A 25,620-nucleotide genomic window follows, 5' to 3' on the forward strand; every position below is an offset into this window, starting at 1 on the left:
AGCCCGGACTACTTTACCTGGACTACTTTACAGGGTAGGCTATATAAACCACACCCAAGCTAAAGAATGTGCTTCGCGTTATTATGCAGCCAGCAGCGTAACGCTCACCGTGTTCAGAGACTAGCACACGGCGTTCCTAGATTCGTGGACCTGCAGAGGAGACGAAAGAACATTATTAGCAGTTCCAGCTTACCTTCAGTCTTCCATCCTTCGATCCCAGCTGCTCGCGGTCTTCCATCCCGTTGGCAGCATGTTCAGGACATCGCGCTCACACCGGAATGAAGCACCTGGGGAGGAGAGAAAAAGGGACAACGTTAAACAGGTTACCCACGGCAAGCTCAGCAGTAACCACAATCTCCTCACCTGGCTGGGCATATCTTGGCTGGTTCCGCTCCGGAAAACACTGCACACCCAGAAAGACCATCGTAACCTGAAAAGGAATAAAGAATACAGGTTAGCCCAAAAAGACATTAGAGCGCCGCACTTCGCGCTGAACCTACCTTTCTTCATACGCTCCGCATCCATAAATCCCGGAAGGAGCCGAACCCAGGGAGCGCACCCAGCGAACCTCCGCATACCTAAGGGGGAAACAATCAGGGAAAGACATTAACAGCCCGCAAGAAAGCAAAGGCCCTCAAAAACTACACCTCTTTAAAGGCACTTGAATGGGTTGGCCTTAGTGAAGTTAACTCGGTCGCTTCAACCTGCAGAAACTACGCGCCCCTGCACAGAAAGCAGGACGGAGAGCACGCCAGACATAGCAAGGTGAGGAGGGGGCGGGGGGCCTTCAGGTCGAGTCCAAGGGGCTGGTGGGAGGAAACGAAATATGAACCTAAACTCAGTCCTCCTGTGTTTTCAGGCCCACCTGCTATAGAAGACATCATCCCAAATTGAGTACATATGGGGGGAAATCTGGCAACCAGGGCATATAGGCGTCCCCGTGGATATCAGGTGAGCGTAACACATCCGAGACGTCATCCAGGAATGGCATCAACAGAATTGATTTCCTCTTCGCCGCCCGGCATTGGTACAGGAAACCTTCCTTTTTCTTCTCTTCCGGGGTGAGCTGAAAAAGTTCAGACAATCATGCAATGAAAAGAGAAGCCCTTGGCGGCGGTGAGAGGCCAGTCGTCGGTGTCTGTCATAGCCTCGTGCGTCCCAGAATCCCTGGGGGAACGGGGTGGGCAGCGACGGCTGTAACAGAGGCGTAGGGTGCCACTTCCTTTTCTTCGACGGAGGTGGCCCCCGGTGCCTTGAAGCTCTTCCACACCCCCTCCCCCCAACCCTTTTATTCAGGTCATAAGCGGTCAGCTTAGGGCTGGGTTCCGGCATCCTCTTCTCCGGGGTCTTCTCCACTGGTTTGGCCTGCCGTCTGGGAGGATTGCCACTCTGGCCACCACCGGGGTCCCCTGGGCTGAGAGGGCAGCATCAAGCATCTCGATGGGAGAAGCCATCTTGGCCTGCGCCAGAAGGACAGATCCCTTTTCCCGTCTAGCCTTCTCTGGCTTCTCCGGCAGCTTCCCTGGGGTAGCTCACTTTCTCCTCGATGAAGAGCTGGAGAGCGAAGCAAACGGAGACTATGTGCGCACCCTAAACATTGTGGGACACGCCTGTGCTGCGACCCCAGCGGAAGTGGACTCGGTGCTTTGCCTGTTCTTGGGCCCCCACAGATGGAGCGCCCTCAAAGGACTTAGAAGCCTGCTCAGGTTGGCTGGATACGGATGAAGCATGACCCTGAGGACCACTTTGGGTAGAAGCCTTGGCCTTGAGCCACATCGCCAGTCGGCCATGTCGGTCGGTAATCGTGTGCTTGGAGAAGCCACGGCAAATCTCACAATCTTCCTCCTTGTGCATCGGGCGCAAACAATGCACGCACTGGGAATGCTCGTCAAAACATTCCACAAACCGCAGCTGGTGCACAGCTTGAAGCGGGAAGCCCAGTTGTCCTCCGACGACAACATGATCTGGTGCGGTGTAGGCCTGATGGGCTATTGGAGGTTTCCAAGAAGAAAACAAATCTACAGTTTAAGCCCTTCAGGGGGGAAAGAAAGGCCGAAAAACGTGTCCCCGTTGATCCGATGGATAAGCGAAGCGATGGAGCACAAAGGCTTGATTGAACAAAAAACAGTTTTCTGACCGAAAAAGCAAGGAAAAATGCAGAAAGCTAAAAGAGCAAAACGCAAGGACTCTCAACACTTGAACGTGTGGTAAAAATCTGAAGATAGCTGCCAGAGGAGGGGCTTAGGGAGAGGGCAGTCATCGGCTGGGGGCAGTATGACCCAGAGCGCAGTGATTGGTTTTTAGGAGAAAGACAGTTTATAAAAGAAAGTGAAACTTTTTTCTTTTACCGAGGATTCCCAGCCTGATGGGGAATATTCATGAGCATGTGAATCCATGCCAGACCCCATGCTGGAGAAAGTTAATTTCACTTTACTATTCTTAGGAACAGTAGTTCTCATAGGAAAGGGTATCTAATCAAAAGGATTTCTCCGACACTGCATTGAAGGTGTGTCAGCATACAAAAAGTAGATGCCTATGGAGGTTTGTCAGACTCCCAAAACAGTGGAAATACATCAAGTCAAAACACATGAGAGTAAAAAAAGGTTTCACTCACTCTAGGGTTAAAATTAAGAAGTCCTAAAGTCCAGCAAAAGAGGTGGGGGTCTCTAAGGTTGAAGGGAATTAGCACAGAAATTAGAATTCTCCAAACACTGGCGCCTTCAAGCATGCTTCCCAATGGGAGCCCGGTGAAGACAAAGGAAGGGGCAGAACTTCCACCACCCAGAATGGCAGAAGGCGGCTCAAGTAAATACAAGTCGTGAGTTGATGATAAAAGAAGACGGGCACCATTTTGGAATAAGTGTGTCCCATGTGTCCCTTACCGCAGCTGGGAATACAGCCTGCGATGCAAGTTTCACAAAATCGGTAGAAAATCATCCACTGCCACCAGCCACTCAGACTTGTCACTAAATATAAAGTTAAAGGATATGTGAGAAAAGGGATACATGGGTAGGATAACATCTATCCCCCTTATCACAGAAAAATAAAGGAAAATCCTGCACAGAAGGTGCTGTGTGCTGCAATAGGAAGATACATATGCCATAAAAAGATGCAGGAAAGCAGACTCCACCAAGAGAAACCAAATAGGGTTCTCAGAGGCACAGAAAAGGAGGGAAAAAAAAGGTTGCCACTCGGGAGAGTGACAACAATCCAATTGTCCATCAACAAGTGCTGGGGGACTCATTAAGTAGGGAGAATTACACACAAGATGGCAATGCAGCACACTTTAAACTGATTTCGAAAACCAATGGTAAGATAGTGGAAAGAAAATACTGGAGAAATACAGCCAAAATTACACTCATGACAAGGTGAGCAGTGGTGTGGAATGCATAACGCAAAAGCCTTAAGGCACATTTTGGCAAAACCATAAGAGGGACATTACCCCTATGTGACAAAACCAGCGCTTGCACGAATACTAGTTTTAATATGGCCTTAACGACTTGGTACATTGCCAATTGTGCATACTTTTTGTATATAAAATGAGTTACCAGTAAAGAAGAGACTTGGTCCTACAATTCTTTTCCTTGAAAATCATTTTAATATCTGCTTTTTCAAAGAAATGCCTATTAGGAATTAAAAAATCGTCATTACTTTCCATGCCATTACTATTTTCTTGTACTTTAGTAATCCTGTGGTAGGGTTTCTGGAATCGCTTTCTGTTCCTGAGGACAGAACAAATGAACCACGTTTTGCAGTCAAAAAGGTCTTATTCAAATGTCAGGTCTAGATTTTTGGGGAATGTGGGTGCAGGTCAAATATGGTTGTTAGTTGGGCTCCATTCCCCCTACTGACTTTTGTATTTATGCTGCATTAGGTTTTCTACAACACTTATAGCCCAGAAAGAATTTTAAATACAAAATTAGCAAACAAAGTCCTATACATGAATGCACTACCTACCGGCGTGGGCTGGTCCTCTTCACCATCTGTGGAACCGCTGCTTTCAGAGCTTTCCGCAGCAGCCTTGGCAGGTGTCGATTTCGAAGCTGGCGTAGCAACTTTCCCTATGCTGGATACTGGGGTGTTGGGTGCCGCTTTGATAGGTGAGGTCAACTTCACCACTGCTTTATCGCCTGGCTTTGCCTGAATGCAACATAAACACGTATGCTAACAAGTTGAATACCAAACGGGAGGAGAGCAGAGATGTAAACTGTACTGCAGATTAGCTGCCTCATGACCTATCATGCAAGCCAAACGGCCAAATAGGAGCACTTTACATTGAGGACAGATTATACCTCTAAAGGTGCCCCAGATAAAAAGCTGCATAATTTGATTCACTACTAAAATGGGTAGGAATACGTTCACCCCTCACCACCAAACGATTATATTTGGAACTGACCACAGCACCAAGCAGTCAGCCTGTAAACAAACTGGTTAAGAAATGTCTGGTTTTCCAAACTACATAACTCCAAAAGCCTGCTTCAGAGACCATGTAAACAAAAAAGGATAGTCTATGACAAATGCATTGTACAATACGGTCAGTACATTTTTATTTTGGCAGGCCCCCCCCCCCGACTACAATTGGACCCCAAGCATATCTGCCATTTTGTTGCCATTACCTGACGTTTGGAAGTTAGTTCTTTTCAAACACTACTCCTGATTGAACACTTAATTTTGGGGGCACTAGTGGGAGCTTAAGGCTCCCATGCCGGGAGAACATGTCACAGATTTGAGTGTATTGTACTACTACTCTCTCAAAACCATGTTTCCCCATTCTTTTCCCATATTAACCGATGGCCCAGACATGTTGGTGGCAGTAGTATGACAATGCATTACTTACCGTAAAAGCATTTCTGATGGTTGTATCTGCTTAGATTCACATGCTGTGCATAGTCCGACATCCAGTGGTCACTGCTGAGTATTGCATTTTGTTTTTCGTAGTCGAAAAGCGGACATCGACAAGGCGTGTCTGTAACACTATCGCTATAGTGACGTGCAGTGTACCCACAATCCCTCACGCGTCGAGGTCCCTCTGTTTGTATTTTTTCTGCCCTGAGGGAGCCTACTAGACGTGAGTAAGTACAGAAAAGAGAGATATAGAAGAAAGTCTATGTTCCTTCCATCCAAGCAGGGAGGAAGGGTGGGCGCATGTGAATCTAAGCAGATACAACCATCAGAAATGCTTTTACGGTAAGTAATGCATTGTCTTCTGATGTTTGTTAATCTGCTTCGAATCACATGCTGTGCATAGACTAGCGAGCAGTACCCGGAGTTGGAGGTGGGTTGTGAGAAGGAACAGTAGAAAAAAGAGGTCTTAATACTGCTTGTCCCACCTGGGAATCAGCTCTAGAGTGGGCATCTAGACAGTAGTGTTTTGTAAAGGTGTGAACAAAACTCCAGGTTGCCGCTTTGCAAATGGACTCAAGAGGGACATTTGCAATTAAAGCTATTGAAGTCCGGGTGCCTCAAGTGGCGTGTGCTCTTGGCTTGAAGGGTATTTCTCTCTTAGCAAGAGAGAAACAGAGTGATGTGTTGTACAATCCATCTAGAAATAGAGGATTTTGAAACTGCATCTCCTCTTCCTGCTGCCACCGAGACAAAGAACTGATTAGTCTTTCTCAATGGTCTAGTTCTTTCCATATAAAACATCACGGCTCTGCGAACATCCAGTGTATGCAGGCTCTTCTCACCTAAGTTTGAAGGATTTTGAAAGAATGTTGGTAGTTCCATTGACTGTTTGACATGGAATTTAGAGATACATTTTGGTGCAAACCTAGGATGTGTGCGTAGAACCACCTTATCCTTGTGAACTGTTACAAAGTGGTCTAGTACAGAGAGCGCTAGTAGTTCACTTACTCTCCTAATGGAGGTGATAGCTATTAGAAAAGCAGTCTTAATTAAGAGTGAGGTCTTTATGTGTTGCTTTCTGCATGGGTTCAAAGGGTGACCCCATGAGCCTGGTTAGTACCACATTTAGGTCCCATCCGGGAGTGGGGTTGGCTATGGGAGGGTGGATCCTCTTCACTCCTTCCATGAAGGCTTTAATAACTGGGACTTTCCACCATGACACTAAGTTGGGAAGTGGTGTATGCGGAAAGTGCAGCTAAATGGACTTTAATAGAGTTAAACACCAAGCCCGAGTCTAGTGAGTGAGTCAGGTACAGAACACTTTATGTGGGAGAGCAGTCAACTGGGTTGATGCGCCTTCCCCTACACCAGATGACAAATCTTTTGCAATTGCTAGAATAACAGTGACGAGTGTTAGGCTTTCTAGCCTCCCTGAGAATGTCCATGCATCTCTGCGGGAGTTGTAAATGTCCAAATTCTATGATCTCAGGAGACAAGCTGCTAAATTCATGGTCTGAGGGCATGGATGTAGTGTCCTGCCCTTGTCCTGTGACAGCATGTTGTATGGGCAGGGAAGTTTCATTGGAGGAGATAGGGACATCTCCATCAAGTGAGCGAACCATGGCTGACTGGCCCACATAGGGGCCACCAGTATCATGGCAACTTGTTCCTGGTGCATCTTGTGTACTATCTTGTTGAGAAGGGGAGTCGGGGTGGGGGGGGGGGAAGCATAACATTTCCCTGACCATGGTATCGATAGACCGTTCCCCTTGGATTGGTTCTGGGGGTGCCTGTTAGGCGGAAACCTGTAAAGTTCCCTCTGGGACCACTGCAAAAGATTTGAGACTACAGGTGTTTGGCAGTAAACCCACTTGGTAGCAGTCTGTACCACACAGATTCACTTGGTAGCTGTGGCTGAGCAGTCAGACTTCCCTCAAGAAGAGTTAGGCAGTATACAGGGTATTCACAATAGGTCAAGAGAACACAATAGAATAAGTAAACACTGACCAGGGCTTGGTGTAAAAGATTTAATTATTTATTTAAAACCACATCTAGAAAAACACAGGCACTAATTGTAAGCAATTCAAAACACGGTCACTAAAAGATATACACTCCCTTAAAAGAATATTAGACAAGTCTTAAGTAAAGCCCCACTTATTTTCAGACAAAGGCGAGCGCTTAACGTAGATGGCACTCTAATAATTCGTTTTAAAAAGGGAGAGAAAGGCAGAGAATAAATTGAAACAGATCCCAACACTTTTTCACGAACACAACAAGAGAGGAAGGCAAAGTAACACCATGAATTCAGAGTCAGTAGGCCGGATCCGTTTTAAGAGGATCGAAACGAAATGTGTCCAAGGTCACACGGTTGCAGTGCACAAAAGTCTTGTAACGGTTCAAAAAGGAGTTGGATCAAGGAAAGGGACCAGTTGGAGGGTTAAGGCGGCCAGCCCAGTCCAGAAGGTTAAGGGGCTATTACCTTGTAGCAACCTTTAGAAAGGGAGGCCTGGCGGACACGGTACCTTAAAGTGGTGAGAATACTCCAGCGGGGGCAGTTGTTACCGGCAGCGGATGCAAGTCGGTGCTTCGTCCGGGGGAAGAGAGGATCTCGTCGGGGAGGAAGACAGGAGTCCGTTGCACTGCCAGGGAAGAAACCAGCCGTGGAGTTTCTCAGGTACAAGGAGCGGTCCGTTGATTCGCGGTTCAGTGGTAAGTGGCTATCCGGTTGCCGGGGTGCTTGGCACGGGCAATTCGACCACAAACCGGTCTGGGGTGCGAAGAAAGAAGGTAAACTGGCTATGCCCACCAGTCAGGGGAAGAAGCCTCTCCAGCCGGGAGATCTGTCGTCGGGAAGTGGCGAGTCGGTTCCGCAGGGCTCCACCGGTGGTGTCGTGGTAGGTCGGCTCAGCTTCTCCCTCGTCGGATTCTCAGGTCCTGTGGCGACTTCTGAAGTTCCAGTCCCTAAAGCCCTGCTTTTATGCAGCACACCCCCATTCACTCAGCCTAGCTGTCAATCAAACATGCTAAGTGGTTAGCCGGCCGGCTCACCACTTGGGACAATCACACAAGAGTGCGACTTGAGTTACCAAGGTAACTCAGTCCAGGGTGCCTAAACCCCCTCCCACACCCCCTGTGGTACCCAGACAGAGTGGCACCACTTTTGGAGGCTTCTGTGGAGAAGCTCGCCAAAAAGTGGAACAAAGGGCTCGACTTGGGTTGGAGTCACAGAAGAGAACACAAACGCCATTTTAAAAATCTAGTCCTGGCAAAAAAATACCAACCGGCGAATTAATATTAAATAAATAAACCGGCGGTATGTTCGAGGCCATGAGAATTAAATAATTAAAGTTGGTAGCCTCGAACAATGGGAAAATCCCATAGGGAAATATTCGCGGTCGAATATAAAAAGTAGTTTCCACTGCCACCAGCCAAAACTCGATCAGGGGGGACGGAGACGTGCCCCCTCGACTAACAGACCCCGGGGCAATCGAATTGCCCCGACCAGTACGTCCACAATATGATGGTTTGTACTGGTTTCTGTTAATAATTTGGGACTAGTAAAGCCAATGGGGACTTTACATGCCCTGGGAGACAGTAGTCAGTCCCAGGGTATGGAGTCTATGGTGGGGTGTCACTATGACACCCCTGTGTTACTGCACGGAGGGTGCTGTGTAACACATCGTAAAAACACATGAGACCCTATGGAGTAAAGGACCTCATAGCCCATAAAACACATTAACAGTCAAAGGAATACCATAAATATTGTCCAAGAGTGGGAGAAAGAGTCTCACTCTTGGCAGGAGAAAAAAAACAAACTCCAGAAATCCAGCAAAGCTGCTGGGGGACTCACTAGGTTAGGAAATTCAGCCTAAAGAGAGAATTCTCCTTAACAGTACCTGGAGGCGTAATCTAGGCATTGGGAGTTCTCCAGAGTTGCGAACAGATCTATTTCTGGGAATCACCATTGTGTGAAGACGATGTCTTCGTGTAACCGCCATTCGTACTCCGAGGGCAGAGGGAAGTCTCTGCTGAGTTCGTCTGCTAGCAGATTGAGTTCCCCTGGTACATGTTGCGACAGTAGGAACAGGTGTTTGAGAGCCCACTTCTAGATGTTCTGGGACAGCTTGGACAGTCCTGGAGAGTGAGTGCCCCCTTGCTTGTTGAGGTAGTACATGGCTGTGGTGCTGTCCGTGAGGACCATCACGGTCTTCCCTTGCAGGTGTGCCTGGAAGGATTTCAGTGCCTTGAACACACCTAGTAGCTCCAGTAAGTTTATGTGCTTGGATGCTATGCTCGGAGTCCAAACTCTGTGAGCAGTCTGATGGGATAGGTGAGCCCCCCATCCTGTGAGGGATGCGTCTGTGGTTAGAGTGGCTTCCACTGCGGGGGTGGCGAATGGTTTCCCTATTACCAGGTTTACCTTCGACCACCACCTTAGCAAGAGAACCAAGACCTGCAACACCACCACTAGATCGTCCCATTGTCCGCTGGCCTGACACCACTGGCTGTTGAGCCACTCTTGCATTGTGCGCATGTGCAGGCGCGCGTACGGTGCCAAATAAATGCAGGACGCCATCATCCCTAGTAAGCGCATTGCTTGGCGTACCGTCACCTCTCGACCGGTCACGTATTAAGGGATCTGAAACAGCATGTTTAGGACCCTCTTGTTGGAGGGGAAGAAGAGGGCGTCCTTTGTTTGAATTAGAGCCCCTAGGAATTGTTTGATCTGGCTGGGGTCTAAACAGGACTTCTTCTCGTTGATGGAGAAGCCCAGTTGAAACAAAAGGTCTACAGTCTTTTGGGCATTTGAGAAGCAGGTTTCGTAAGAATCCCCTGTTATGAGCCAATCGTCGAGGTAAGCGTATACTGGGATGGACAACCTGCGCAGGTGGGCTGCTGCCACAGCTAGTACCTTCGTGAATACTCTCGGCGCTGATGCTATGCCGAAGGGTAGCACTCTGAACTGGTAGTGTTTGCCCTCTATCATGAACCTGAGGTATTTCCTGTGCGCTCGCCACGTTAAAATATGAAAGTATGCATCTTTCATGTCCAGTGTTGTCATGTAATCTCCCTGTGAAAGCAGGGGGATTACCTCCTGTAGAGTCAACATACGAAACTTTTGAGGTTTGACAAATTTGTTCGCTGGCCGCAGATCTAGTACAGGGCGCATGGTTAAGTCCTTTTTGGGTACAAGAAAGTACACTGAATAAATACCTTTCGTTACCTGAGATAGAGGCACAACCTCTATAGCTCCTTTTTCTAGTAGTTGGTCCACTTCGTGAAAAGGATGGCAAGGTGTTCTTTTGACATGCCTCGTCCTCTTGGGGGTCTGTACGTAGGGGAACTGTTGAATTCTATACAGTAACCGCTGGCTATGGTTTATAGTACCCAGCGGTCTGATGTTATACCCTCCCATGCTGGAAGAAAGGATGTTAACTGGTCCCCGACCGGCGATGCATGGGAGGGGACCCGAATCTTTGAGTCATTTGGTGTTGGTGGCTTGGGACCCTCTAGGGGTGGGACCCCGACCTCTTCCCTTGCCACAACGTTGTCCTCTTTGGTTGCATTGTCCACTGGTGCCTTGGTTAGAGGACCAGTTACCTGTAGAGTATTGCTGTTGGCGTTGGCCTCGAAAAAAGCGTCTGTTGCCATAAACCCGTCTGTTGGGAGGCCTTGAAATTTGGTCTAGGTTTTTGATGTGTCAAATTCCTTTTTTGCGGTCTCTAGTGCCTCATCCACCCCCTTACCAAAGAGGTTGGCATCTTCTATAGGTTTGTTAATTAGAGATGCTTGCGTTTCAGGTTTAAAGCCTGAATTCCATAGCAATACATGGCGTTTGAGGGGGATTCCTTGGACTAGGGAACTCCCAGCCATTTCTGCAGCATCCAGAGTATTTTTGATGCTTTGGTTGACTAAGGGCCCTTCAGTAACCGTGGCTAGAAGCAGAGTACGTAGGGGTTCCAGTACCTCCCCAATGTCCTTACGTAGTTTGCTCCATTGTGCATCTGCGTAACTTGCCAGCAAAGAGGAGTTGTTGGCAATTCTTGCGGAAAAGGCAGCCGAGGCTGTAATCATCTTTCCTAGGGCATACAATTTTTTACCGTCTTTATCTGGTGGTGCCTCGCTAGTTGACAGCGGGACCCCTGCTCTTTTCCTTGTATTAATCACCACTAAGGAGTCTGGTACCGAGTGGCCCCTGATGTATAACAGGTCCAATGGGGAAGGACTACATTTTTCTATCCTCGGGTTGACCCCTATGATCAACACGGGTGTAGATAGTGAAGGGATAATTCGTCTCTTTACTGAGGCAAGGAGGGGAATGGTTTGACTGACAGGTGGTTTCTCCTTGATCTTTTCTAGAAAGTCTGTCAGGAGAAATTTCCCCGGTCTCGATTTCGAAATGCGCTGCTGCCTTGCGTAGTAGTGCATTAAAGGTAGGTTGATCGTCTATAGGTGACATATTCCTAATAGGTGAGTCATTGGTGGGGGGGCAGGTTTAGGGAGTCAGGGTCTGAAAGCGCTGATGGGGACTGCCAGGGCTGTGAAGCGCTCTCTTCTGGGTCTTCTCCAAAGCCCCCCCATCACCCATATCTGGTTTATCTTCAAAACCTTCCTCCTAGGTTTTGTTCCCCTTCATTGCCTAAGAATTCGTCATCCTCGTGAAAGTGGGGGTCCTCTCCAGTGAGATCATAAATCTACATCCTCTTGGGGGGATTAAACAGCCTAGGGTACTTGGCCCTGGGATCCCCCTGAGGTCCCTCTCTTGATCTCTTGGGTGTCGGAAGGTTCCGATTCTCCATAAATCTCTCCATTTTGTCCATACAGTTTGAAAACGCTTCAACCTATCCCATAAGATCGAAGAAGGGTTCCCCTCGCCTTCTGAAAAGCCTTCTGGTAGGCTAGGAGACACTCTCCACGGAGGGGGCAGTTCCTGCCTTCCTTCTGACCTTTTCCGCGTCTCCCGGGCCTTGTGAGCGGTGATCAACGTTTCTTTCGCCGTCCGTCTCTGGCTATCGGTGGAAACAATCCGCGCCAGGCTCTCGACAACTAAACTGTCGAGGGTACCTCCGGCGTCTACGTTACAGGCGTCGCTTGCTCTACGCCGACGGGCGATGTCTGACGGTGTGTGTCGTCTGGCGGTTTAGTGATAGCGGCCGTATCTGGGGGTAGCCCAGTCGCTAGTCGCGGTTGCAAGGGGGGCTTAAGACTTATGGTCTGAGGAGGCCGCCGGTAGGACCTACGTCTCCGTTGGCGCTAATGCTCTCTTCGATGAGGAAGAGCCGTGGGTTGTGTGTTTATGGGAGTGTTTTTTGTGTGCGTCAGTGTCGCCGGGGTGTTCATCCCCATAAGCAGGGCATGAGACGAGTTTGTCGGGGCCGGGGACAGACGAATAGGAGCGTGAACGCTCCTTAGAGAGGTCTACAACTTCCGCAACGGATGTCGGGTTTTCACATTCGTCACTTTCGGCGGCGGCGGGTGAGGAATCAGACCTAGACATGGCATAGGCTGCCCACCTTTTGACCCTGCGGTCTTTGAAAGTCTTCGGCTTAAGAAGCTGACAGGCCGCACAGCCATCTTCTTTGTGGTCGAGGGGCAAGCAATGGTTACACTATTTATGCTGGTCTTTCCAGGTAAACTTGCCCTTGCAACACGGGCAAAACCTAAAGGGTGTCCTCTCCATAGCTGAGAAACCAATTGCATGTGACAACCCCGAAGGGAGGGGAAAGGGAAAAGCATTCTCAAAGAGAAATAAATGTCCCACAACCCCACTCTCCCTACTGTATTTGACGAACGCCGAACAACCTCCTCCGTAGGCACCGCCGAAGATCTTGATCGGCGGTGGACAGCTTCGCAACTACGACGCCGAAGGAGGGATGTAAAGTAATAATGTAGTTATAAGTTAATAACGACCAAAGGTCGAATAAATGTTTTTGCAATGTCTCTCGAGGAGCTCCACGTAAAGGCGACAAATATCTGGGCGGAAAAAAACAATCTGAGGGACCGCGACGCGTGAGGGATGGAACAAGTTACTTACCTGTAACTGTTGTTCTCCAGCATGGGTCTGGCATGGATTCACATGCTCATGAATATTCCCCGTCGTCAGGCTGGGAATCCTCGGTAAAGAAAAAACCAGTATCAGTTTCGATTCTGATCTGTCTTTCGTAGTAATAACCAATCACTGATCTCTGCGTCATACTGACCACAGCCAATGACTGCCCTCTACCTAAGCCCCGCCTCTGGCAGCCATCTTCAGATTTGGAAGCACGTGAAGTGGCAGTATGACCAAGTGAAGAGCCGCAGAGGGGTAGGCGGGAGGGTTCGCATGTGAATCCATGCCAGACCCATGCTGGAGAACAACAGTTACAGGTAAGTAACTTGTTCCTTCTCCAGCATGGGGTCTGGCATGGATTCACATGCTCATGAAGAATACATAGCAGTACAAACATGCACAACCACGGGAGGTGGCAAAGGCTCCACATTAAGCATTACATCAAACTCAACATTAAGCATCTTACCTCCTCACCAGGCTCACCTCAGGCGAACAGGTTGCGCAGCACTGCTTGGCCGACCCTGGACTCCTCCCTGGAATCCCGGTCGACGCAGTAGAATTTCGTGAAGGTGTGCGTCGACCTCCACGTAGCAGCCCTGCATATGTCCAGCAGGGGCACACCAGATAGGAACGCCGTGGTAGCTGCGATCGCTCTGGTGGAATGGGCTCTCGGACGGCCAGGCAGCGGTCGGTTTGCCAACCGGTGACAGTACATGATACAGCCGGAGAGCCATCTGGAAATGGAAGCCTTCGAGAGAGCCTTCCCCTGATTGACAGGTCCAAAGTTCACAAAGAGTTGTGACGTCTTCCGAAAACACTTTGTGCGGTCCACGTAGAAATTCAGCGCTCTAGCCACATCCAGCGAGTGCAAAGTCCTCTCAGCCGGCGACGAAGGCGACGGGAAGAACACAGGCAACACCAAGGGTTCGTTGAGATGGAAGTCCGACGGTACCTTGGGCATGAAGGAGGGGTGCGTCCTGAGCACTACCCTCGTGTCGTGAAAAGTCAAGTACGGGGCCTTACAGGAAAGGGCCTGGATCTCTCCCACTCGTCGTGCGGAGGTGATGGCCACAAGAAACGCTGTTTTCCACGACAGAAATTTCAACGGAGCCGAGTGCAGAGGCTCGAACGGAGGACCCATGAGCTTGGTCAGCACCACGTTGAGCTCCCACGCTGGGGCCGGAGCCTTCACCGGCGGGAACGATCTGAACAGTCCCTTCATGAACTCTTTCACCAGACGATGAGACCACAAGGATGTCCGCCCCGTGGTTCTGGTGTATCGGGAGATCGCAGCAAGATGAATCTTGATGGACGCGTGTGCCAGTCCAGCTTTGGCCAGCGTCAGCAGGTACGGCAGTACTTGGGGAGCCGTAATCCGTAGAGGGTTAATCTTCTGTGCGTGGCACCAGACAGAGAACCTCTTCCATTTGTGTCCGTAGCATTTAAGAGTCGAGGACGCCCTGGCCTTTGCAAGAACCTCTCTGCAGTCGGCCGGTATGTCGTATCCTCCAAACTCTAGCGCTGCAGGAGCCAGGCCTGCAAGTTCAGCGATTTCGGGTCGTGGTGGAGGATGGCGCCTCCTTCCCTGGAGAGTAGATCCGCGTCCACCGGCAGCTTGATTGGCGGGGACGCTGACAAGTCCAGAAGGTCCGGGAACCATATCTGCCTCGGCCACGCAGGTGCGACGAGGATCATCTTGCACCGTGACCTCTTGAGCTGGTTGACGAGCCGGATTAGCAGTGGCAAAGGAGGGAACGCGTAGAGGAACAGGCCCTCCCAGGGGAACGAGAAAGCATCGCCCATGCTCCTCGCCTGGGGAAACCTGCTGGCGAACCTCCGGCACTTGGAGTTCGTCGCCGTCGCGAACAGGTCGATCTGGGGTGTGCCCCACCGTCGGAAGAGGCGATCCACTAGATCCTGCCGTAGCTCCCACTCGTGGCACGAGCGCAGCTCCCTGCTGAGTGAGTCGGCGATGGTGTTTTTTATCCCTGCCAGATGAAACGGCACCAGAAATATCCTTTGGGCGACGGCCCAATGCCACAGGTCCTGCGCCTCCTTGGACAGTGCTGGGGACCTGGTTCCGCCCTGTTTCCTGATGTAAAACATGGTGGTGGTGTTGTCGGTGAAGATCCTCACCACCTTGCCCTTGAGGGACGGAAGGAAGGACCTGAGGGCCCAAAACACTGCACGGAGCTCCAGGACATTGATATGTAGGGATTTCTCCGTCGGGAGCCAAAGGCCTCTTGCGTGCAGATTTTCGGTGTGCGCTCCCCACCCTTCCAGGGAGGCATCCGTGGTCACTGTCTCCTGGTGGGCTGGGGTCTGGAAGTCCATGCCCGCCGTCAGATGCGCGCGGGTGCCCCACCACCGGATCGCTCGTCGGAAACTCTCGTCGAGTGTGACCCTTTCCTCGAAGCTGCCCGTCGTTTGGATCCAGCGCGCGTCCAGGAACTCCTGCAACGGGCGCATCCGGAGCCTGCACATGGGAATGAGGTAGATTCAGGAAGACATCATTCCGAGGAGGGACTTGATGGACCTCACCTTGGCCGCGTCGGCCACCAACATCCGCTGCACCTTGCCCAGGATGGTCCTGGTCCTCTCCTCCGACGGGGAGGCCAGAAGGGACACTGTGTTGAGCCTCGCTCCCAGAAACAGAGCGTCTTGCGCGGGTACCAGGTGGGATTTGGCGTAGTTCACGGAGAATCCCAGGTCCGTGAGAAGTTGGACGGTCCTTGCCGTGTGAACCACGGCGAGCTCCCTCGTCTTGGCTCGGATGAGCCAGTCGTCCAGGTAGGGGTAGACGTGGACCCCCTCGCGGCGCAGCTGCGCCGCCACCGGTGCGAGGCACTTGGTGAATACCCTGGGTGCCGACCGTAGTCCTAAGGGGAGGGCTTTGAACTGGTAATGACGCCCTTGGACCACAAACCTGAGGAATTTTCGGTGCCCCTTTAGGATGGGAATATGGAAGTAGGCATCCTCCAAATCCAACGACGACAGGAAGTCTCCTTCCTCCAGCTGACCCAGGCGTGCTGGAGGGTGACCACCCGGAACTTCTGCGCCTTGATGAACTTGCTCAGACGTCGCAGGTCCAGGATGGGGCGCCATCCCCCCGTCTTCTTCACGAGGAAGTATCTCAAGTAAACTCCGGAGCCCCGAAGTTCGATGGCGCCCTTCCTGAGCATCGCCTTTACCTCCAGGAGAAGTTGAGGGACGTGAAGTTCTTTCCTGGCCACGGGGGGGGACGCGCGGGCACCTTCTTTGAAACTCGAGCGCGTGGCCCCGGGCCAAGGCGTCCAGCACCCAACGGTCGGTGGAGATGGACTCCCACACGCTGACGAAGCTCGCCAGCCGGCCTCCCACCGGGGTGCTTCGGTGGGGGCCCGACCCCACGGCCGGTTCAATCCTGCTTCGACGAGGCTTTGCCGCCTTGACCTCCTTGGCGACAACGGCGGGGTCCGCCAGACTTGCCTCGTCCTCTGTAGGCCTCCTGAGACGACGAGCGGGCCGCTTGACGGTAGGTGGAGAAACCGCCGCCGGAACCTTTGGAGGCGCCCTTGCCTCCGCTGCTCCGAAAGGGCGTCCGTCGTTGTTGCAGAACTCCAAGGGCCCGGGCCGTCTCAGTGTCCGCTTTAATGGCCTGAAGGGAATCGTCCACTGTTTTCCCAAACAGGTTGTTCCCATCGAAGGGCATGTCCAGGACTCTGGTCTGAACGTCTTGACGGAAGTCCGTAGCCTTGAGCCATCCACGCCGCCTAAGGCAAACGCCGTTGCCCAACTGGCGGAACCCAGTGTCGGCGATGTCCGTCGCAACGGTAATGGCGTGGTCCGAAGCCACCTCACCTTCCTGCAGGATCTCCAGGGCCTCTGCCCTCTTGTCGTCCGGCAGGAAGTCCAGCAGAGGAGCCAGTTTGTACCAGAGCTCCCTGTCGTAGCGGGCCACGATAGCCAAGGCGTTGGCCGCTTTAATCATCGTCGCTGCAGACGAGATGACTCTGCGTCCCATAGCGTCCAATTTCTTTCCCTCGCCGTCCCGTGGGGAAGCCGATGTGGAGGCCGCACCCCCCCCCGCTTTCTTCCTGGCCGCCGCGGAGACGACGGAGTCCGGGGTAGGCTGCGCCCGGAGGCACAGGGGGGCCGTGTCCGGGACCCGGTACTTCTTCTCGTACCGGTCTCTTCTAGCTGGCGTCGTGGAAGGGTTCTTGAGGAGGGTGAGGCCCTCATCCCAAATGTCGTCCAATAGAGGCACTCCTCCTTGAAGACGTTCTGCAGCTGGCATCCAGGGCAGACCCTGAACAGCTTTCCGGGCGTCGAGCTTCCCTTCTCCTGGGCCATGACCGGGCCTGAGAAACTTCTGGAGTCCTCCAAAAGCATAGCTCGACGAAATCTTCACCCTTGAGGGGCGCAGACGAATCCGACACGGGTCCCCGTTGATCGGATGGAGAGTTGGTGGAGCTTGAGGCTCTTTTGACCGAAAAAACGAAGTTTTTGAGAAAAAACGTGAAAAAAATAGCACTAACGCTCGAGAGCAATAGCACGAGGATCCCAACACATGAACGTGCGGTAAAAATCTGAAGATGGCTGCCAGAGGCGGGGCTTAGGTAGAGGGCAGTCATTGGCTGTGGTCAGTATGACGCAGAGATCAGTGATTGGTTATTACTACGAAAGACAGATCAGAATCGAAACTGATACTGGTTTTTTCTTTACCGAGGATTCCCAGCCTGACGACGGGGAATATTCATGAGCATGTGAATCCATGCCAGACCCCATGCTGGAGAATGTGGGTACACTGCACGTCACTATAGGGATAGTGTTAGACACGCCTTGTAGACGTCCCCTTTGACTACGAAAAACAAAATGCAATACTCCGCGGTGACCACTGGATGACGGACTATGCACAGCATGTGATTCTAAGCAGATTAACATCAGAAATAATTTTTTGTGTGTGCAACTTGTCAGTTTCTACCACATGGCAACCTCGTAGACACTACAGTGTTCAAAATGACAGGTCATGTTTAAGTTCTGTCTTTGGGATTCATTTATGTTTATGAAATCTTCATCCAGGACAGAGACAGGACAATTTTCTGACTGATCCTATTCTGTGTATTGGGCTGGACACACCTTTTCGAGCCAATACCCTTTGGTGTTCCAAGACTGTGCTCAACCCATTATTGTTTTCCGTTTACTGTCCCCCTCTTCTCCGATTACCTAATGCAATTGCTCATGTCACTTTCGCATTGACAACCCCAAATTGTTCTTTCTCCCCCCCACCCCCGATTCCCTTCACACTGTCACCTCTTGCCTCATCCATCTAATCCTAGATGTGCAAAATGCACCCCCTCTAAAATTGAAATGCTCTGCTGCTTCCTCTACTTCTTACTCATCACATTGGTCTTTTATTTCCCTCTTCTATTCTTCCTTTCTCATCATTCGTTCATGGTCTCTGCATCTTTGTGTCTTCTGAGGCAAGCCAGAAGTTGATCTTGGACCGGAGATCATGTTGTCAAAGAGTTTTATTTAACTTAAAAGAAATTTCTTTTTAGCCCTATTGCTAAATGGGGAGATCTCATCCTAACAAACTATAGTAAGGTGCTTGTCAACAGTCAAAATAAAATCATAGTCCTCTGTCTGAACCTGCGCTTTAAATTGGCACTGCCACCAGATAAACTAGGCAGAGTGCCCTGCACCCTCAGAGATGCTCACAGCAATCTCTCTGGGCTCTCAGGAATCACTCCTGGTTCTGTATCCAATGGGTATCTGTAGAAACCAATTCTCCCCAAATTGGGCCCCTCTGGTTCCCTTGGGTTTCTCTATCGCAATGTCTCATTTATCTCCCCAGATTATTGGTAACCCCTCTTTCCATACATGTCTCTCTTGGTTCTCTGGAGTTTGTGAGCCGTTTGGCTGATAATATTCATGTTTCTTGGGCTCCTGTAAGCCTTGTTACAGGATTCTCTCCTTGCCCTCATTACCCTCATATGGGGTTGGGTAATCCTTCCGTCCGTCCGTCTCCTTTCGCTCTCTCTCCTCTCCACCCTGAGCAACCTGGGCACCTTCTATGCTGCAAGTTTTATGCAAGTGAGGTGATGTTTGCACAGTAGCACTGGTGTTATCCACTGCTTTGATTCCCCCCACCCCCAATCTGGACACAAGCGAGTTTTGTGTTTCCGCTTGTCAGTGTTTCTCTGCTCCTCCGCTCTCCCATTGCATTTCTCCCTCCAGTTCTAGTTTGTGTCCTTTGTCGGATCCCCCATGTCCTCCTCGTGACAGCGACTCCAGGTAAGACCGGCTTTGCTCTGCCTTGGCCTAGCCGGCTCTGAGCCAGGTCGGCGGCATCTCTCCTACTTCTCTCGATGCCACAGCTGGGCTCAGGTCGTAGGCAATCCTCTGCGTATTGTTTCTTCTCCTCCGTTCAAGGGTGATTGTGCCTTTTTTCTCACTCCGTGATTAAAAAGGGGAATGTTTCTGTTCAGCTGTCAGGCCCACACAGCACTGTTTTGAGCCAACATCCAAAGGCACGTTCAGTATTATTTTGAGTCCCACAACTGGTTGTAACATCAGTTTCTCCAATTCAAATGTATCCAGATAATGCCTTGAGTATAGGGAGTCCTGGTCCCCTTGAGGGGAGTCGCTCACAATGAGGTTCCACTTCCCCAGACACTTAGGGAGGGTTTTGCTGAGCAGAGTTAATTCGCTAGTCTCAAAGGGGGTAGCATCCCCCAGGGACTAAGGGACAAAGCCTCCAGATTTGTCACACTTCTCGCACCGCCAACAGCTTGTATGCGCCATTTCCAGCTCTACAATCTTTGCTGTTCTCGTCCTTTCATTTTCTTTTAGGTCAAACTCTCGATCTCCACACTGATTTTCTCTAGTCTCGACTACTGATCCGATTACCGCTTGGCCTTCCTGTCACTCATCTCACGTCCTATGTTCGGTCTAGAATTCTGCCACTTGCCTACTTTTTGTTCTGCCTCCTCGCTCCTCCATCTCCCCTTCGCTCTGTCTCTTAACATTTGGCTCCTGTATCTTTTTCACTTTATCTTTATAGTCTATAAATGTCCATCGGTTTGACCTCAGGTCTTATGTACTTCCATCTTATCCCCCAACCTCTCCAATGCCATACTGTTCCTAAACCTCATGCTATCTCCAGATTGTGTTAATATTCCCCTTTCACTCCTAAGCATTGAAACACTTTACCCCCTTCATTAAGCTTCTACCCATCAATTCACATTTTTTGCACATGTTTTAAAACAACTCAACTTCTCCCTCTTCTCCCGGATGCTTAAAAAACTAGCCTTTCTTTCTGATCTATTTAACTGCCATTATATAGATTGTGTCCTTGTACTATTTTACCTCATGCATGTACAGCGCTTTGGTGAAAGTGCTTAAGAAATAGCAATGAATAAATATTGGGTGTCCTCTACGAAATCTCTGGCTGGAGCCCGGGAGGTAGAACCCAACACACAGACCTTGTGTGAGCTCATGGCTGTTCCTGAGCTGGCTGGAGAGCCTCCCAGAGTTAGAATGTTGTAGGTTCCCGGATAAGTCGGCTTAGGGACTCCAGCCTATGATTTTATATATATGAGGAGCAGAACAGGATCCGTTTTCCTTCGACCCCAGGAGCCAAGCATCTGAAGCATGAGAGACCACAAAGGGCCCTGGAAGACTGCTAGTGGGACCACCATTGCCTAGGCCAGCTACTGAATGGCAAAGCTGTCCTCTTCTATGGACAGGGGAGACCTTCCACAGTGCCTCCCTCCCTTTAACCTCAAGCCCGAACAGTTCGGCATCACAATGAGCAGCTCTAAAGAGTTGTGGACCTGTAGCTGGCATCCACCAACTGAACATGGGACTTCTACTGTAGTTTGCATCTTGCTTGCTTTGTAAGATGCAGTGTCTTCTCCAAGTGCAGCCAAAAAAACACTGCTCTGCTGCACTACCATGAAGGAGTCCTGCTGGAGCCAGAGCCTGCCTTCAGGCCCTGTGAAGGGTCACCTCATTTTCTCATTCGGAGGGTGCTACAATGGGAGATTGGAAGTAGTTCTTCAACATCCTACATTTATTTATGCAGCACTCATACACAGGTGAAGTGCATCAAGGGAATACAGTAATCATTCTTAGGCCTTGAAGATTCAGAATGATCAACACAGACACTAGAATACTAGCCCTGATGACATTTCTCCTAGTGCAAGAACATGAAGTGTTAAGTTGCGACTAAACTCGGTGGGAGGGAGCAGGGGGGGGAATGCAACGACGAGACACGGTGGGGGGGTGGCCGGGCAGTAGGGACAGGCATACAACTCGTCCTAGTACATTTAGCTAATGCATACGCACAGACTGAGGTATGGGGAACAGGGATGGGGGTGTAGGGGAACAAAACTAGTCCGGTCCAGCAGGGTCCTGGGTCAAGTGAAGAGAGGTTGCCCCGTTCATGGAGTGCAAGCTGAAAGTGCAGCGGCCGATAGGCAAGTGCAAAAAGACTGGTTGGGGGCCTGGGACCTGTAGGATCTGAAGGTAAACCAGGCAACCAGTCAGCAAAAGTTTAACAGGGTGGAGCGGAAAGAGGTTAGCAAGGGAAAGAGAATGAGGAAGAGAAAAGGAAGGTCTTGAGGAGTTTCCGGTACTTAAGGTGCTCTGGCTCAAAACGGAGCGAGGCAGGGCGGCTGTTCGAGGGAGGGACCTGCCGAGGATAAAGATATACCCCCAAATCTCTGTCTGTGAAAGCGGCTCACTCGCAGAGAGTTGGAGGATGACAAGCGGAGGACTCTAGAGGAAGAGTATTTAGGAAGAGAGCGTTGGGGAAAGTGCGGGCTCTGGCCCCAGAAAGCCTTGTGGATTATGCAGAGGATCTTGTACTTGATCCTTGCAGCCACGGGGAGCCAGTGGAGGGATTTCAGCGCCAGAGAGAGGCAGTCACAGAGCTTGAGATGAGTCTTGCGTTGTTCTTGATGAGTTGTAGAGGACAGAATAGAAGCAGGAAGATTGAGAAAGAGGCTGTTGCAATAGTCCAGCCTAGAGAGAACCAGGGTTCTTGATGCGATGAGCCTCTGGCGGAAGTGAGAAAAGGTAGAATATCTCCGAGGAGGTGCAGTTTGTAGTTGGACTTTTTGGAGATGTTGGATGTGAGAAGAGAAGGGTGGAGTGGAAGACCACCAAGATTTTTTGCCTCATTGGTAGGCAAGGGCGCAGGGCCAAGGGAGGCAGGCCGGTGAGAACGTGGGAAAGCAGGAGCAAGGGTCCCAATGAGTACAATCTCTGTTTTACTGGCATTCAGGCAGAGATCGTAAGCAGCACACCAAGCTTGAATTGCAGATAGACCATCAGGGATGAGCGAGGAGGCAGAGGGTAGCCTGAAGGAGAGCTGTGTGTGATCCACATAACACTGAAAGTGAGAGGTAAAAGGTAGAGATCCTGTGTGCCAAGGGGGACATGTAGATATTGAACCAGGGGGAAAGGTTTGATCCCTGGGGGACACCACAAGTCGAGAGAAGGGTAGAGGAGAGAAAGGACCAGAGTTCCACCTTGGAGGGCCGGTCAGAGAGAAAGGTGGTGAGCCACGCCAGGGCTTGATCTGTGATGCCCAGGGTATCACAGACTGGTGATCAGGGTGTTGTGGTTTACCACATCAAAGGCAGAAGAGAGGTCTATAAGAACAAGGACAGAAGGAGAGCGAGTCAGGATTTGAGAGCAGGTCTTCACGGGTGTTCAGAAGAGCAGTTTCCTTGCCTCTGGATGCTCTAAAGTCAGACTGATATTCATGGAGACAACCAACAGATTCAGTATGGAGGTTAAGTGGAGTGATAGCCAGCTTCTCCAGGAGTTTTCCCAGGAAAGGGGTGATGCAGATCAGGCGATAGTTTTCTGGAATGGACAGGTCAGCAGAAGGTTTTTTGAGCAGAGGGTGCAGGAGAGTGTGTTCGAGAGGAGAAGGGAAAACTCCAGTGACTAAAGAGGTTGCAGAGGTTGGGAGAAGGCTGCAGGATCAGTAGAAGGCATTGAGACTGGTTGGTCCCACCAGTCCAAAGGGTCGAAGCACCAGCAAGGATCTTTTGAGATCAGATAGTCCAGCAGGGCTTGACAGGGACAGCAGAAGGAATGGTTACCAGGCCTCTTCAGGATTCATCCTCTGGTTTTCAGTCATCTGCACAGCTACACAGGATACTTGGATCCTCTTCCAATCTGCTGGAATGACTGCCGGACTACTCTTATCCTAAATCAGTTGAGTGATCAAACTCAAAACCCCAAAAGCAAGATCAGCCCCACACATGCACTCCAGCAGTGGTCCAATCAGGGACCACTATGGGGACTCAGGCATCCACTTAAGACATACTGGCACACCAGTATGTGGATTGGGACTAGACAGACCCAGCCCACTTCCTGAGCCCATATACACATGGCATGTACTAACCCACGAAAACAGCAGCTTTCCTAGGCAAATGCATGACCATAAAAGGGAACTCCTGACCTGAGAAGGCAGGGAGAATGCCAAAGAACAAAATGGCCACAGAATAAGCGAGAAACCTCGTGGTACAGCCATCTCGGGACACTAGCCGTTAGCAAAAACGCAGTGAACGCAAATGAGCCAACTAAAAATATAGCAAAAAATGATACAAATTTAGCTGTTGCCACCAGCATGTATTTAGGCACATTTAAAACTAACCGAAAATCTGTCTAGTGTGATACAAAAATATCCCCATTGCACTGCATTGAAATATGCAGTGTGTAATATGCTAAGTTACCCAAACAGATAAGTCAAAAGACAAAAGGGAAACAGTTTCCCAGTACGGACAGTCTGAAGCACTAGTCCGTTTCCTCATAACAAATTAGCAAAAGGCCAGTGAAGTGACACTGAAGGCTTCACTTCCCTGTAAAAAGTCAGGACAAGGTGTAAAACAAAAGCAAAACATTTGGGGGTCCATAGAATATGGAAGGCATGTTTCTAAAAAGAGAATACTTTCCCAACACTTGCATCCTCCTGTCCCCGAGATTAAGGACAGGCAGAACTAATCCACCCCTGGGTGGGTCTCATGTTCAGGTTGCTTATACATTCTGGACAACCCATCAGCATTGCAGTGTTGAGCACCTGGCCTATGCTCAATGGTGAAGTCAAAGCATGAAGGCTTATGGACCACCTGAGCAATTTAAGATACCCTACTTTCATGTTCATCAAGGGCATATGGTCAATCTGCACAGTGAAGTGGGTCCTATAGAGGCAGGGACTCAACTTCTTAGGACTCCAGACAATTAAATAAAATGTTTCCACAGGACCACCTGGGCTCTCTGCCCTTAAACTGGTGGCTGATGAAACAGATGGGATGTTCCTTGCCCTTCTCATCTAGTTGTGATAGTACTGTTCCTATCAGTGCCAGAGGCATCTTTCTGCACACTGAATGGTCTTATAATCGGGTACCCCGAGACCAGGGGACTGGCAAAGGAATCCTTGAGGCCCTGGGAGGTCTTCTGACACTCACTCCAAGCTACCCTCTTGGGCTTTTTACGGAAGTGAGAGCAGACCGAGGGGCAGCTATGGTGTCATAGTCTTCCATGAGATTTCATGAGTACCCAGTGATGCCCAGAAAAGTTCTCACCTGGGTTTGGGTAGTGGGGGTTGCTAAGTCCTGTACAGCCTGTACTTTACTGGGACGATGCTGAAACCTTCCCCAACCAAACTAATGCCCAAGATAGACCACTGAACCCTGACCAATTTGGCACTTGGTTGCCTTTATGGTCAGGGGGGCCTTCTGAAACAATCCTGAGGTGCTTCACATATTCCTCCCAAGTGGGGCTGAAGAATGCTATATTATCAAGATATGCACTGCAGAATTCATCTACCCATTCAGTACCTGATTAACTAGCTTCTGAAAAGTGGCAGGTGCATTCTTCAATCCAAAGGGCATTACCCTAAACTGGTACAGACCTTCCGGAAATGAAAATGTGGTCTTCTCTGCATTTTGCCAATACCCCACAGTGAGATCAAACATGTTGTGTTACTTGGATGCACCCTGCCTGTTTACCAATTCCTCAATTCTTGGTAGGGGGTGAGCATCTGTCTTAGTGACAGAATTCAGAGCTCGAGGGTGCATGCAGAATTTCAAATCAGATGTACCAGCTTTAGGAGCCAGAACCACAGGACCGGACCAAGGGTTGCTAGAGGGCTCAATCACCCCAAGATCCAACATCTTGTTGACCTCAGACGATGTGGGATCTGACCTCATCTGACATTCTATAAATCCCACCTTTGGTAGACACTTCTCCAGTGTAAAGGTAGGTTTAGACCAAGGTTTCATACCTAGTGTTCAAGAACATGGGGGGAAAACTGACAGCAACATTTCCACCTCACCTTGCTGCTTAGAAATCAGCGGAGGGGACAACTTGAGTTAGGCAGAATTGCATGCAGTACCCTCTGGGACCACCACATACAATTAGGACTACAGGTGTAAGCAAAACGAACCTTTGGTATAAGTCTGTACTACACAGTTTTGTGGTAGTGAGCTGAGCAGCCAGGCTTATCTCAAGAGGGAATGTGAACAGTACAAGAGGTTACACATAGTTCTTACAATCACAGTGTATCAAATAAGACACTTACACTCAAGGTTTCTTGGTAATATACTTATACATTTATTACATAATCATTTAGAAAATATTCACTAGGAGGCAACTTAATATTATACACGCACACTTCAATAGCAAACCAATAAGTTTCTGAACAGATTAGGCTCCCCTCAAAT

General features: G+C 50.0%; 1 protein-coding gene across 4 annotated transcripts in view; it reads right to left on the reverse strand.

Moving 5' to 3' along the window:
• Nucleotides 1–25,620, reverse strand: part of TCOF1 (treacle ribosome biogenesis factor 1) — a 926,286-nt gene that overhangs the window by 265,354 nt on the left and 635,312 nt on the right. For 3 of the 4 annotated variants that reach the window (XM_069654046.1, XM_069654045.1, XM_069654048.1), the window contains exon 14: nt 3,958–4,140. The exons of the other annotated variant lie outside the window; for it this stretch is intronic. In XM_069654046.1, the coding sequence (XP_069510147.1) occupies nt 3,958–4,140 (183 nt within the window). The remainder of the gene's footprint in view (nt 1–3,957; nt 4,141–25,620) is intronic. 4 annotated transcript variants of the gene reach the window in all.

The sequence above is a fragment of the Ambystoma mexicanum genome, chromosome 3q (genome assembly GCF_040938575.1).
Source record: "Ambystoma mexicanum isolate Mex_15411 chromosome 3q, UKY_AmexF1_1, whole genome shotgun sequence".
NCBI classification, from domain to species: Eukaryota; Metazoa; Chordata; class Amphibia; order Caudata; family Ambystomatidae; genus Ambystoma; species Ambystoma mexicanum.